The sequence below is a fragment of the Tenrec ecaudatus genome, chromosome 7, assembly GCF_050624435.1.
Source record: "Tenrec ecaudatus isolate mTenEca1 chromosome 7, mTenEca1.hap1, whole genome shotgun sequence".
In the NCBI taxonomy this organism is placed as follows: domain Eukaryota; kingdom Metazoa; phylum Chordata; class Mammalia; order Afrosoricida; family Tenrecidae; genus Tenrec; species Tenrec ecaudatus.
The window spans coordinates 23,589,391-23,603,511 of NC_134536.1; the positions used below are offsets into that span (position 1 = coordinate 23,589,391).

A 14,121-nucleotide genomic window follows, 5' to 3' on the forward strand; every position below is an offset into this window, starting at 1 on the left:
GTTGGCGACAGAAAAATGCTCCAGGTGCCCCTTGTCAAATGGCACCATGGCATGTGTCATACCCTACCTATGCCGAAGTGGGCAAGACCTCGTCCCCTTTTCCTGGCTTTTATTTCTTTTTACTTGGGGGTGTGGGGGGCGGCGCCTCGGGTGGGAGCAACTGATAGCTCCTAAAAGAAAAACACGGTTTAGCTGTTAACTTAAAAGAAACAAACAAACTTCTTTTCTGTAGAAAATTGCAATTTTCCCAACGTTCCCAATAACATAGAAAGATGATATTTGGGAGTATTTTCCAGAATAATAATCAATATCTATAAAAATGTGCTGGAACCTGATGCTTGAAAAGCCACGCAAGAGAAAATTGCTACCTGTTCCTCACTATTGACTATCTTGCTCTGTGGCTTCGCAGGTTTACAATGATAGTATTAAAAACAGGCTATCCGACTCTTTTGCTCAGTAAGGACAGAGCTGGCAGTGAGGAATGCTGAAGTGCAAACAACGGGAACACTCGCAGTGATGGATACAGGGACAAGTCAGTGTGGCTGCGTGCTAATTCGTAGTGGTTGGGCAGTGAAGTGGTGATGAAAGTTGGCACTTATATAAGGATCACAAAATCTGGTGGCAGGTGTGGGGTTCTGCTCTAATAAATACCTACAAGGTGGAAGGGATTTTAGAATTAGGTTAGAGTCCATACTACACTCTCAGCCACTGAGTGAATTCTGGCTCAGTATATACTAGAGAACAGAGTGGAACAGCCCAAGACTAAGAATTCACAGGAATAGAAATCCTAGTAGTTCTCCCATGGATAAAGGCTGGTGGGTTGAAATAGCTGAACTTTCAGTTTGAAGCCATACGTGTAACTTAATACACCACCAGCTAAATTTTAAAGATGCTTAATCATAAAAGGCTAAATTGTCTTGAAGGGACTGTTGAGAGAATTAAAAATGTCCAAGGTAAAGGTGCTTCTGGTGAGATAGTAAGAGAAAATGATGAAGATGCCACTGGGCAATGAAGGAAGGGCAATGCTTTGGATGCAGTGGTGAAGATCTTATCTGAATTACGTTCAAATGTTTGCTGCAAAGTTGACTTGTAAGTGACGAACTTGGATATCTGATCAAAGAGGTTTCTAAGCGAGAGCTTTTAGGGGCCACGTGTTATATTTCCATTCTGATGGAGAAAGCAGGTGCCCAGTCTCATATAGATCAAAAAAGACAAGCATCTTCCTCCAGACCTTAGAGAGAAAGCTCTCTCCTGGAGCTGACACCCTTAAGTCGGATTTCTAGCTCCTTAAACTGAGAAAATAAAATTCCCATTTGGTTAAGCTACCTATTTGTGACATTTCTGTTATAATAGCGAACCGCGATAAAACTAGCTAAGACAAAATGCTCTTTTATAATCTGATGACGCCATCCTCCAATTTCACACGATGCCAGTTTTCACGTAACAACGTGGTCTTTGGAAGCTAATCAGGTTGATAAGAAGAGTGGGTGTGTGTTAATGTCAACTTCATAAGCAGTATGAAACTCGGCTGAAGTACTCTTTCCTGTCTCCCCCTCACTAAAGTCCTGATAATCACGAAAAAAAAGTCCTAATCATGATAAAAATCCAGCGGGGAAGCAGGAGAATTTATAATGAATCTTCCACAATTCGAGCACTGGAAGTAGCTGATGTTGCTGACCTTGACCACAACAAAACTTTGCGAACTTTCCATCCTCTCCCTTTCACCTGTCATTCGGTAACCTGACCCTATCCTGTCATCTTCTCTTGGACAACCCTCGGCCAGTGAAGGAGCTCACTCAGCCAAGTGTTCTCTGCCATTCCCACTTCCTCTCCACAGCCGGGGCCGTGGTCACACATCAAATGCACGTGGTTTCATCAAATGCACATGGCTTCACTTGACCTGTGTTTTCTTGTAGGTTTTTTAAAGATTCCTTTTACTTTGATTTCATGAACCTGGTCCCTTACATATTGTTTATAATTGCTCTTTCAGCCTTTCTCTTTACATGAATCCTGATGTGCTAGGATTATACAATCCTTTCCATTATGAGCTGTGTAAGATCTTGAATAAGGTCCAGAAAAAAAGGAGGTTTATGCCATCTTGCTTTTCGTCTCAGCCCGATGACCTGCTATAACCAACCAAGTCCCCGCTCCCCTTGCAAAGCACATTGCTAGAACAGCCACTTCCGGAAATTAGTGACCCTTGGGTACGTTCCGTTGAATCTCCCAAGCTTTCCACCTCCCACTTCATCCACCCACTGAGGAATGGCATAGCTCAGGCTTCACTGTGACTCCACTATCTTGAAGTCTCAAGTCTCTGACATCTGAAAGCCTTCCCTGAGTGAAATCACCAACTCTTAACATGAAGGAAAATGTCCTTTTCCCCATCCAAGGTCTCTGGGTGGCACAAAGGATTTGTACCTTACTGTCAGGCTGGTGCTCTGGGCTAAGTATTGAAATGCTAACTGCAAGATTAGGGGTTTTCTAAATTTACAGTTTTGAGATGCCTGCATAGGTACGGTTGCTATGAGTCAGAATTGACCGTATGCGAGTAAGTTTGACTTGGAGGTGTTAACGTGAAGGTTGGTGGCTTGAACCCACCCACTGGTTGTGCAGAACAAAGGCATGGCTCTGTGCCTCCCGAAGATTACAGCCAAGAAAGCCCTATGGAGCAGTTAGTTCTTCAGCACACCACGAGTCAGCATTACTTTGAGGACAACAGGATTGTTTTCACCTCTCCCCTCATCTTGATGCTTAGTCCACCAGTCTCCTCTGTATCACCAACAGTATCACCAACACCTTTGAAAGTTGACATCCTTGACCTTAACCATCCGTAGCATCGTAAAGTTATGCTTTCTTCCCAAGATGCTGAGCAATGATGGAGTCACAGACTACAAACGCTGGCCAATGAACCTCAGCTGCACCCTTGTGGCAACAAAGCAGTCCATTTATCCATCTCCTGGTGGCTCAGGATTGGCCCCACGAGCTCCTCCTAACATCTCCCATTCTGTTTAACACTTAACCCTGCCCTGCCCACCCTCACACGCAGTGTCTTTAATCCCCAGAAAATCACCCGGTGTCTAGCAGGGTACTCAAGAAATAAAAGACTCCAGTAAGCATACAAAGCGCACTGTTTGCTAAGCTGCCAATACTCAGGCCAAGGGCTGAAATGCAAGTCAATTTCACATGCCTTGGGGAGAGTGCGAATAGTAGGCAAAATTGAAAAATATCCGAATGTGCTGTTTCCTTTGGGGAGAAAATCTAATTCAGGGAAACCACGAAATTGTTTTAAAAGTTAGTAAGTCTATTGCTTTATTATTAAGAAAGATTTAAAAAGATAAAGAAAAAAATTCTTTATATAGCAGATAGATAGATAAACACACATGAGGATGTATATATATATACATATATATGTGGAATACTTGTATTTCATCTTTTCATTCCATTTTCCATTAACTTTTAAAGTCTCCCCATATGTATGTATGTATGTGGATATATATATATATATCCACACACATTTATGTAAATTGTGTGTGTTTGAGGGGGCTTCAACTACTGGAAGAATTCCATTATCTTGTCATTCAATTTTTCTAGCAGCTTCTTGAAGTCCCCTCATGCATGCATGCGTGTGTGTGTGTGTGTGTGTGTGCGTTCAATGTTCACACACATAATCACCAGTCCCTGCCATTGGGGTTCAATTACTAAATGCATGCCACTACCTTCGCACAAATCACTTACCTTCTCCAAGACTTAGTTTTCCTCTATAATGAGGATGGGTTAGATAACTTCCGTATTTATATTGTCAGATATGAGCTCATTAAGCTTTTATGTCCTGGATTTTGGTAAACACGGTGAGAAAAGTAAACATTCATCCTTGGGCTTAGGTATTTAAAATATTGAGTAGAGAGACAAAAACACCAGCCAGTGAGAATCCAGCGTCAACTGGTGAGGCAGAGTCTATGGGCAGAAGCCCCCATGGGCGTGGCTGGGTGAGGGCAAGTGAGGGGAGTTAAGAAAGATGTCTCACACCAAGACAACTGCCAGCTGTACTTGGTAGAAAGGTGGATTTTGATGAATAGGGAGGGGGATTAAACCCATGTCATGTTGTCTCTTAGGAAGACCTCTTGCTGTACCTAATTAAAAATACCTGTGTCCAGGTTTAGATTATTAGAAAGGTGGGGTGGAGTCGGGGATCAGAGTTTAAAAAGTAACTTTCTAAAAAGAGAAAATAAACTATTACATATCCTTATATATTTTCCTATCAATCTCATAAAATCCTTCATAAGTCATAATACCTAATTCATATGCCCTTAGCCTTTCTACAGCTATATAACAAATGATGTTGCAGATAATAAATTAACAACTGATATATTCGGTGAAATATCTGGTGGGTAAGATATGAGATTGCGGGGTCACAATAAGTTACGAAATGCAGAAGCATTCCAATTCAGCAAGAACATAAATTTGATGGGAAAAGAGATCAAGTAAGTAATGTAACCTGAGCCTTTTCCTGACAACAAACGTAGATGTGCTACAAAAGATCGCAAACATCAAGATCTATAATCAAAGGTCAGATCCATTTAACACTCAAGTGGTACTGTCACAGCACTGAACAAATTCACAATGGAGCTCATTTTACAAGGCAGACATTACACGAGTTTCAGCACGTTGGGTTAGAGATGAATGAACCATAAATGCTTACTTAAAAGAAGGCAACCTAACCAAACCCACTGACAGCGAGTCAATTCTGATTTAGAGTGACTCTATTTAGGACTTCAGGGGGCTGTAAATCTTCCTGGGAGCAGATAATTTCATCTTTTTCCAGATGGGGTTGGTGTGTTTGAACTGCTCACCTTGTGGCTAGCAGACCAATGTTTACCCAACCTCACTACCAGAGAGCCTTTCTTTTCTAAAGAGGAAAACAAACACTCAAAGAACATAGCTCATAGGTTCCCAAACCACCTCCATTTATGGGAAAAAAATGACTGAGCCACCATCCTGGCAATGAAAACCTGGTAACTACAACCCACAATCCAGGGTAAAGAGTAGGCATCTGCTCTGGCAGCACCTCTGGATGCTATGCCAGTCAGTGCCCCACAGGGAGCAGTATCGCCCACGTTGGGAAACACTGACATGCATGGCGAGAAAAATAAATTTTGGAAAGCAGATAAATCAAGTGATTCATTACTCCAAAATTCAAGGCTCTGTTAATACATACTTCTAGTTATTTGATAGAAAGTCATGTGACCAGGTACAGAAAGAAAAACAACCTGCTGTAGAAATTATTTAGAGGAAGGCTACTAATCAGATCACTATATAAACTCCAGAACGGGGAACAGTATTGCAAATTATGTATCCAGTGTGCCCTACGGCATGCTTCCTGTGCAAAGCGCTCGTTTCTTGCCATACCCGGGTTGTCCAAACCTCTTTCCCATCTCCTGGCCACTGAGCATGCTGGCTCTTCTCTCTGAAATACTCTTACACTTGCACAACTCTCTCTTTCTCATCCTCCACTCTCAGCTTAAATACTAACTTTCCGACCTGACCTACTGAGTTCTTACAGCATCTCTTCTTCCCATTCTCCATTTCCTTTTTAAAGGCACTGGTTACAATCAGCCATAATCTCCTGTCTGTTTTCTGGCTCGCTGTCACACGTCTCCTTCCTGCTTACGAGGTAAGTAACCACGCAGTCAGAAATCTTCATCGACTTCGGTACAACACTTTGATTGATCAAAGCTGAAAACACTGTCTGGCCCGTGGTAATGTTCACTAACTGAGGGAGTGCATAAGCTAATACTAAGAAATAAGCGACACTTCACAAATTATTTGGGGGGGATTTTTTTACTGGTTAAAATTATTATCCACTAAGGAAATTCTACCTCTTATTATTCAGTACCATCTCCCAGAGATTTCCTCTTCATATATAGGATACCTATTTATTTGAGATAAGATAGCTAAGAATGAGAGACTTATATGTGTATATTTTATAACTATTGCTGCCTTTCCGGCAATTTATGATCCAAAAAAGTAACTTAATTCCCTACACCAAAGAAAACACACAGCTCTATGAATAAATTGTGGTTCACAATTTGGAAGGAAAACTAAAGAACATCTGTTGATAAGAAATCAGGGTGACATCAAGAAAATAAGCAAACAAATAAAGCTTTACACCAAGTGAACAATAAGAACCCAGCATCCAAAGCTTGTAAAGCGATAGATACATAAAGTGGAATGAAGCTCTGTAGGCATATAACTGGCCAACAAGTGTTTTGGGTATGAAAATGCTTGTATTCATTGACCTAAGTCATCTACTTCTAATCCTTTCTCCTATGGAAATGCATTTATAGATATATGGAAATAGCTTTATAAGTAAAGATATTTACAGGAGTGTCGCTGATCCCAGAAAATGGCAACTTTGCCACATTTAGGGAAGGGTAAGTTAAAGTAAACGCAATGATGCATTTCATTAAATACTTTCTAAGAAAAATTTTGCTGTGTGACAACATGGGGGAACACTTCTGAAATAAAATGTTTAGTAAAACTAGGATCCAATCAAGTAAACGTAAAAATAAATTAAAATCTTAACAATATCAGAGCCAGGGGCAGAGGTTATAAAGTAGCTATTCAGGAGGTCAGCTTTTTATGAATGATATTCCCCATTTCAGCTCCTGGGGTCTCCGAATCCCTCAGAGGCAGTTCTAGCTTGTCCTGGGGGGGAGGGGGGTCACTATGGGTCGGGATTGACTCTGTAGCAGAGGGTTGGGGTTTGAATCTCACTTTATCCCTTTTTTCCATTTTTCCATTTGCTAACATGAATATAGTATTTAATTACGAAGCCAAATGTTAATGAAGTATGCCAAAAAGATACATGAGTTCCTTTAAAGAGCATTATTTTCAAAGTAAATCAGAATGGCCACTTTAAAGTGTTCCCTACCAGGAAAGTTCCATTTGGAATAAACCTACAAATGCAAATGCAATTTGAATAAGTTACGTTTTCTTATTAATTTTTAATAAGTTATGCATTTTCTGTGAAGGTCTGAAAATTCAATATAGATGTATTGACTTAAAATCAAGCAAGCATGTTCTAGTAATTCACATGTGCCCTTTCCCCCCCCCTTTAAAAAAAGTTGTCAAATTGCATAAAATGTTATACACTAGCTAAATAAAAAACAAGGTACAGCAACCAACAAAGCAATACTTGGTACTCACAGGGATGCAGTACTCCACCATTGGGTAGTGCAATTTGTGACCTTTGGCTGTCCGACCAGAGAAAAAGCAACTCTGGCAGACATCATAGTTAAAATGCTTCAGGCTTCTGTACCTAGAGAGAAAAACAGGAGAATGCATTGGCTTGCAGGCTGAGTGTTTAGTTCAAGACAATCACTTGTGGGAAAAAATTTCAGGCAGCATCACCGTGGAAATAAAAGTCAGAATTCTCACCGATGTGACAATTATTTAGTGTCTCAGTTCCAAGTTACAATAAAGAGAACCTTGAACTCCACCGGGGAAATAAATGAAATCACTAACCAGTAGGGGCAAAAGCTAAATCAAGTTTCTACGATATGTTTCCCTGCATGCAGTGTAAGGGGCCAGAGATACCCATGTTAAAAAAAAAAAAATCTTGTCATGTTTGAATGTGAAGGCAAAATGGCAGAGAAGAGAGTCACGTCCATGAGCTTGACATATCAAATTTTAACGTCAGTTATTCCATGAACAACACGTGAATCTCAAAATTCCCCTCAAAGCACGGTTCATTTACAAAGGCATTTTTAGCTGGGTTTAAAACCAAGCATCAGGGAAAAAAAATTGAAAGTCATTAAATACTCAGAAATAAAGAAACCAGCTCTACAAAACTTGGCCCTTAGTGCATTCCTGAAATGGAAATTGATGTTTAATCGCTCACAGAAGAGGAGCAGTGGAGATCAACTTTAGAATCTTACTCTGGAAGGCAAAGAGCCAACTAGTACAATATCGTCTCTCGAGTCTCCATTCTGCTGCATGGCTGGTGGTAACTAGGGACAAGTAAGCTCCTGTTGTCGTTAGGGGCCTGCGAGGGCACTGTTGTCAGTCACCGTGTCAGGCCATCCTGTGGCGGATCTTCCTCTGTTTTACTGACCCTTTACTTAGCCAAGTGTGATGTCCTTCTAGGCCTGGCTCCTCCTGACAGCTCCAAAGTAGGTGAGGTGATTTCTTACCACTCTGGCTTCTGAGAGCATAAATATTAAAAGCTACTACTATCAAGTCAATGCTTGGATCATTCACAGTGACCCAAGGCTGTAAATTTTGCAGAAAGATCACATCTTTTTCCCCAGGAGTGGCTGGTGGGTTTGAATCACTGACCTTGTGGCTGGCAGACCAACACTTACCCAATATTGCACAGGATCAGATAAACGAAGTGAAAATATAAATAAAATTTATGATCGGATGAGGTCAACATTATAAATTATTAAGAGCTGAGTAGCTTCTGCAGTAACGTGCCATTTCCCTTACTAATTGTTTTTTCAGGAAAATCAATTCATGTAAACCTGCAGGTATCTTACATCAGCAGGAAAGCTTCCTGGTTTGAAATGATCCTTGACCTATCAGCATCAGCAGGACTTAACAAAATGACCGGCATCTTTTCAGTGAATTTTGTTTACCGTAGAAAACTCCTGTGGGAGACAGCCTCTCTTCTCACCCGCCCCCCTCCATCAGTGGAGCTGTGCTCTGAGCGGGCCACGGCCTGCTGACACCCCATTTCCCAACCCTCCCTGAGCGCAGTGGTGCCAGTGCAACACAAGTTGGATCCACGGGGTGCAGTTCTAGTCAGGGTTTTATAGGACTGAGCAAGTGGAGAAGTACTCTCTTCTGTACATCCCTCCTGGAGACTGACCTCCCTCTATCTTGTTAGCCAGCAATGAGAAAGATGAAACCACGTGTTAAGAAAGGCAGAGAAGAAATAAAGAGAGAGCTTGAGGCTCAGGAGACCATGGAAATACCACCCCAGTCCTGGATTGCTGACTGCTTGGTTTCCCTGATAGAAAAGGCAACTAAGCCTCTAGCTTATTTATGCTAGTAGAAGCAGCTGGATGGCATTCGAACTGAAACCATTCCCAGCCTATAAACCATTCTGCGCATCTAAGAGCTCACTTAGAAGTAATCAGAGAAAAACTGGTAGCGCTTAGAAGAGTTCAGGGAAAATAAGGATGTATCCAAAGAAGTAGCCTGCAAGAGAACAGTCTGGATAGAGTCCCGCTCTTTCTAATGCTCCTATCCCTTGGTTTTTAATCGTCTATTTGGCTTTGGTTCCTTTCTATAGCCATTCAGAGAGAGAGAGAGAGAGAGAGAGAGAGAGAGAGAGAGAGAGAGAGAGAGAGAGAGAGAGAGAGAGAGAGAGAGAGAGACCCCTTTACCTAGGAGCTAATTTACCTAAAAGCTAATCAGGCCTACCTATTTCTATTTTGTTCAGATTTGGAATGTATGGTACTTTCACTTGGTAAGACAATTCAATGACACAGATCAGCTTAGCTACTATCCTAATTATGACATTATGAGTAACCATATGATCAACTTACATTTACTACCGAATGCCTACTGGTGACATAGTGGTTAAGCATTAAACTGCTAACCCCAGGGTCAGCAGTTTGAAACCACCAGCAGCGCTGCAGTCAGAAGATGAGGATTCCTACTCCAGGAAAGAGTCACAGTCTGGGAAACCCAGAGAGGCAGTTCGACCCTGTGCTGTAAGGTGTCTATACGGAAAGAACTCGAGAGCGGTGAGTTTGGGGGCTTTTACTCTGCGGACAGTGGGTACTGATGGCCAGGAGAATTCTCACTTTCTGTCACCTTAAAGAAAACCTGGTTTTGATTCGCAGCCAATACACTTCACCTCCCGAGCAGCCACCACCCAGACAGATCTGGTCATTCTTCTGGCAGACCAGGGTATAGTCAACACTCTGCCAGCACCAAAGTGCCAAGGCTTCATTCAGTTCTTCATTCCTCCTCATTCGTTGTTCAGCTGTGGCGGGCCCGAGACCAGTGAACACACCGTGGCTTGAGTCAGAGGCACCTCAGTCCTCAGAGTGATACCTTTTGCTTTCAACACTTTCAGAGATCTTTGCAGCCGACGTGCCGATTGCCATGAATTGTTTGATTTCCTCCTGCTTCTTCCATGGCTGTTCATGGTGAAGCCAAGTAGAATGAAATCCTGTCAACAAGTGTTTCTTCATTGACAATGACGTTGTCTGTGGTCCAGTCCTGAGATCCGCTTCCTTCTTGATGAGGTGCAGTCCATTCCTGAAAACTATATCGTTTCTGATCTTCATCGGTCAGAGTTTCACATCCTCTTCACTGACAGCAAGAACAATTGTGTCCTCGGCATCTCTCGGGTTGCTACTGAATCTTCCACCACTCCTGATGGTCACCTTCTCCACACAGTCCAGCTTCTTGGATTATTTGCTCAGCATACAGGATGAGTAAGATACAGCCCTGACGCACACGCTCCTGTACTGTAAACCATCCAGGGTGCCCTTGGTCTCTGGGTGTAGGCACAATAATAATGAGCACCGCGGAGTGCTTACTCTCCATCATCGTAACTGCTCTTTCGTAGTTATCTTATGACAGATTTCAAATGTATGGAAAGCAGAAGATAATGAGATACGCGTTCATGTCCTCACAAGCAAGACTACTCTATTAAATGTTAGTGTTTTGTACTGAAGCTTTAAACAAACATTTTACTTTAGGAAATGAACCTTTTAAGTTGCGACCAAATACAGTTTGACCTGCTTTCTGCTCTCTGTGTGCACAGTCCTCTGGGCGCTGCTGTGTCTCTGAGCTAAAGCGACATTCATAAAAGACGGGCTTACATTAACCGAGCTCATCCCAAATCCATCTGAAATTCCAGTGGATTCATATTACATTTTCTATACAGCCTAGGAATATGCTTACTCTAATAATCAATATCCTAAATCAAGTGTTCTTCTGTTTAATATAATTCAATTATTTCTTAGTAAGAACCTTCTCCTCTTTAAGAAAATATATTATTTTTTCCTTCTCATTCCTTATTTTTAATATGGTATGGCTTAAGAGCAAGGATTCTACAGTTATGAAGATCTGGATTTTGAATCCCAACTTTACATTTGCTTATTGGACACCCGGCTTTGAACAAGTTATTTAATCTCTAGATTTTAGTCCCTTCATGATTAAAGTAGAAATAATAATACTGGTTTTCAAAGGTATACACTAAGAGTAAATGACAATATATGTTTAGCACAGGGCCTGGCATATCATAAGCGTACAGTCAGTGACAGCTATTATTAGCTCTGATGATTATTATATCTCTTCATCAGATTATCTTCACACCAGTAACTTAGGGTTGCCACCTTCTCCAACTAATTTCCTGCTCTCTCTCTAGCAGGCGCTTACACCTCAGCCATTCCCAGATGCCTGCTACAGTTAACCTAGTATCATTCTCCCCTTCCTTGCCCATCATTTGCCCTTTGACTCCCACGGGGGCGTCTGCTATCTAGCGATCAGGCTTATGCGGACCCTGCTCCACCCTGCCTTTTTGTCCTCCCAGCCACATTGCTGGACTGGCACAAAGCGCCTCTGCAGGCACACTAAAGATGATCCCGCAGATCCACTGAAGTTACAGGAGGCCTGGAAGCGAGCTCTAGTTCTGAAGTTAGCCACCGACAGAGAACGCAAAAATGTTCTCCCGACAGCTTATGCTCATAACGTCAAGTCAACTGAAAACAACTGTGCTTCATTCAGAACCGGGGTCTGCACACAACAACTCCTGACTTGACTCTTCATCGGAGGCCTCTTCATCACATGGTAGGAAGTCGCTGTGCCGGCATGAAGGAAAAAGAGCTCATGAAACCTGCGCCAGGGGCTTCTGTGCTTTCCTAATTCACGCCCTGACCTCGTCTCCCCACCACAACCCGTTGCCATCAAGGCCATCTTACTCATGGCAACCCCATGGGGGTGAGAGCAGACTCTGCCCCACGGGGTTTTTCGATGGCTGATGTTTCACTTGCTCCTCCAAAATGTTGGTGAGCAATGAGCACATTAAACCATTTCTCCCACTAAGAAATGCTTGTTTGTAGCAAATCTCCTAGAGGCATTTATTAGATTTCTTGCAGAATAAACACAGTCTACCTCATGGGTCAAATGCACAGATAACAGCCGGACCACGACAGGCAAGAAGACTCAATGTGAGACAAACCATAGGCCCAGCAGACAGGCTATGTTGGGGGTTCGGATTATGGCAGACATGGGTTAAAATGTAATATCTTATCATCTGATCTCCTTTTCAACCCATAAGCCTCTGGGCAATAGCCTCTGACCAAGAAACATGGATGTGAATAGCCCGCTATCATGCAGAACGCACTGGAAAGTGAACTGCTGCAGACCCCGTTCGGTTAAAATGTAATACCCCATCATTTGATCTCCCTTATGATCCACTTAGGTGTGTTCCAGTTTTTAATATTTTCTGCTTTCTTTCGATTGAGGATTTTATCTTTTTTGTTATTGTTAGGTTTGGGCGTTTTTTAAAAATATTTTTAATATGAGATCCAGGATAGATATATCTATAGAGACGGCAACTGGATTAATAGTTCCTTAAGGGAATGACAGGGGAAATTAGAGGGAAATGAAGAGTTAGTAACAATAAGTACAGGCTTGAAGAAAATATTCTAAAATTGATTTGCAGCTCTTCTTGCAGTGACTGAACTACTGAATTGTATGGGATGGGAATTGTGTGCCAATAAACTCGGGGAAAAGGCTGAGTTGGAGCACATTACAGTGTGGTGGTTAGGCAGACTCCTCCCATGAAACTCCAAAGCATGTTTGAGATGCTTGGCAGAAGTTAAGAAAATTAATCTGGTTTCTCTGTCAGTAGCTAACGGTTGCTTGGTGCTCACTAACATTGACCTTCATGTCTCAGGACAGCACCTAATTCCACTAGGCCCATTATTCATAATCAGTCATCCAATTACTGTGCTTGAGCATTTCCAGGATACGAATGAATAGAAACTCGTCAACAATGGCTAGCTCTAGAGCACAGTAGCAAATAATAATTACAATACACGTCAGGCAGTGGTTATTAAAAGCAATTACCATTTTTTAGATGGATAGACTACATTGAGCATCCTATTTACTGAGAGAAAAACGCCCTAAGCAGGCATAAATGGGACAACCATAAAAACGGGACCGAAAATAGGAGTCATCGGTTGTCTTACCGGAATCCAACAATTGGACATTCTTTACAGATGTTGCATTTAGCCTGATGTTTTGCAGTCTCGGCAGCTGCCACACGATGCAAAACGGGCAGCCAGACCATGGACTGGGGCTCCAGATGCATCCAGTCTATGAACTCTTTCACGCTTATCTCTGGCTTGTTGTTGTTCTGGTGAGAAAATAAATAACGTTGCAATCAAAGAAATGCCTGCACTTTAGCTGCAGCAGGTGTGTGCGCTTCATAATCATCTGATACTCTGCGCGGAAGTAAAGGAACATTGCATAGATCGGGTCGGGTAGATTACGTTCCTAAGTCTTTCAGGTTCTTCAAGGCAAGAACAATCTAGAAGTGCACGGCTGAAAAACGCTGCAATGACACCCAGTTGATAAACATAAGAAGAGAGGACGAGCTACACCAGCTGCTCCACCGGAGATGGAGGCGGCTGGCTGTCTGTTTCCAGAAAGTCTGAAAGAATCGGAAAACCTACACAGGGGCACTAGGAGCTGGAATCGACTTGGTGGCACTGGGTTTGATTGTGGTGTTTGCATCTGTACATATCTGTGCAGATGGTCCTGTCTTGGGTTAACTGGCTCCTGTGTTCTCAGCGGGGGGGCAGGGGTGGTTCTCAGTCTAATAGCCTCTGGGTTTTAAAGGCATAGGCTGGACGGACACAGGCAGGCAGAAGACAGACAACAGCATCCGATTTACAAGGATTGCTGGCAGTTACCAGAATCCAAAATAGAAAAGGACCGCGCCCGGTGCTCTGCCTTACATCCAGACCTTTCGCTTCTGGAAGCGTGAGAAAGTAAGTTCCATTCCTGAAAGCCACCACTCATGGTCTTTCTGGGACAGCAGCACCAAGAAACAAAGGCCCTCAAAAAGTTTGGGGACAAATGCAATCGTGA

General features: G+C 42.5%; 1 protein-coding gene across 5 annotated transcripts in view; it reads right to left on the reverse strand.

Annotated features, from left to right (window-relative positions):
• The window catches only part of UTRN (utrophin), a 593,146-nt gene that overhangs the window by 54,200 nt on the left and 524,825 nt on the right, over positions 1–14,121 (reverse strand). For all 5 annotated transcript variants that reach the window (XM_075554433.1, XM_075554432.1, XM_075554428.1 and 2 more), the window contains exons 64-65: positions 13,218–13,384; positions 7,207–7,318 (exon numbers count right to left, since the gene is read on the reverse strand). In XM_075554433.1, the coding sequence (XP_075410548.1) occupies positions 7,207–7,318; positions 13,218–13,384 (279 nt within the window). The remainder of the gene's footprint in view (positions 1–7,206; positions 7,319–13,217; positions 13,385–14,121) is intronic.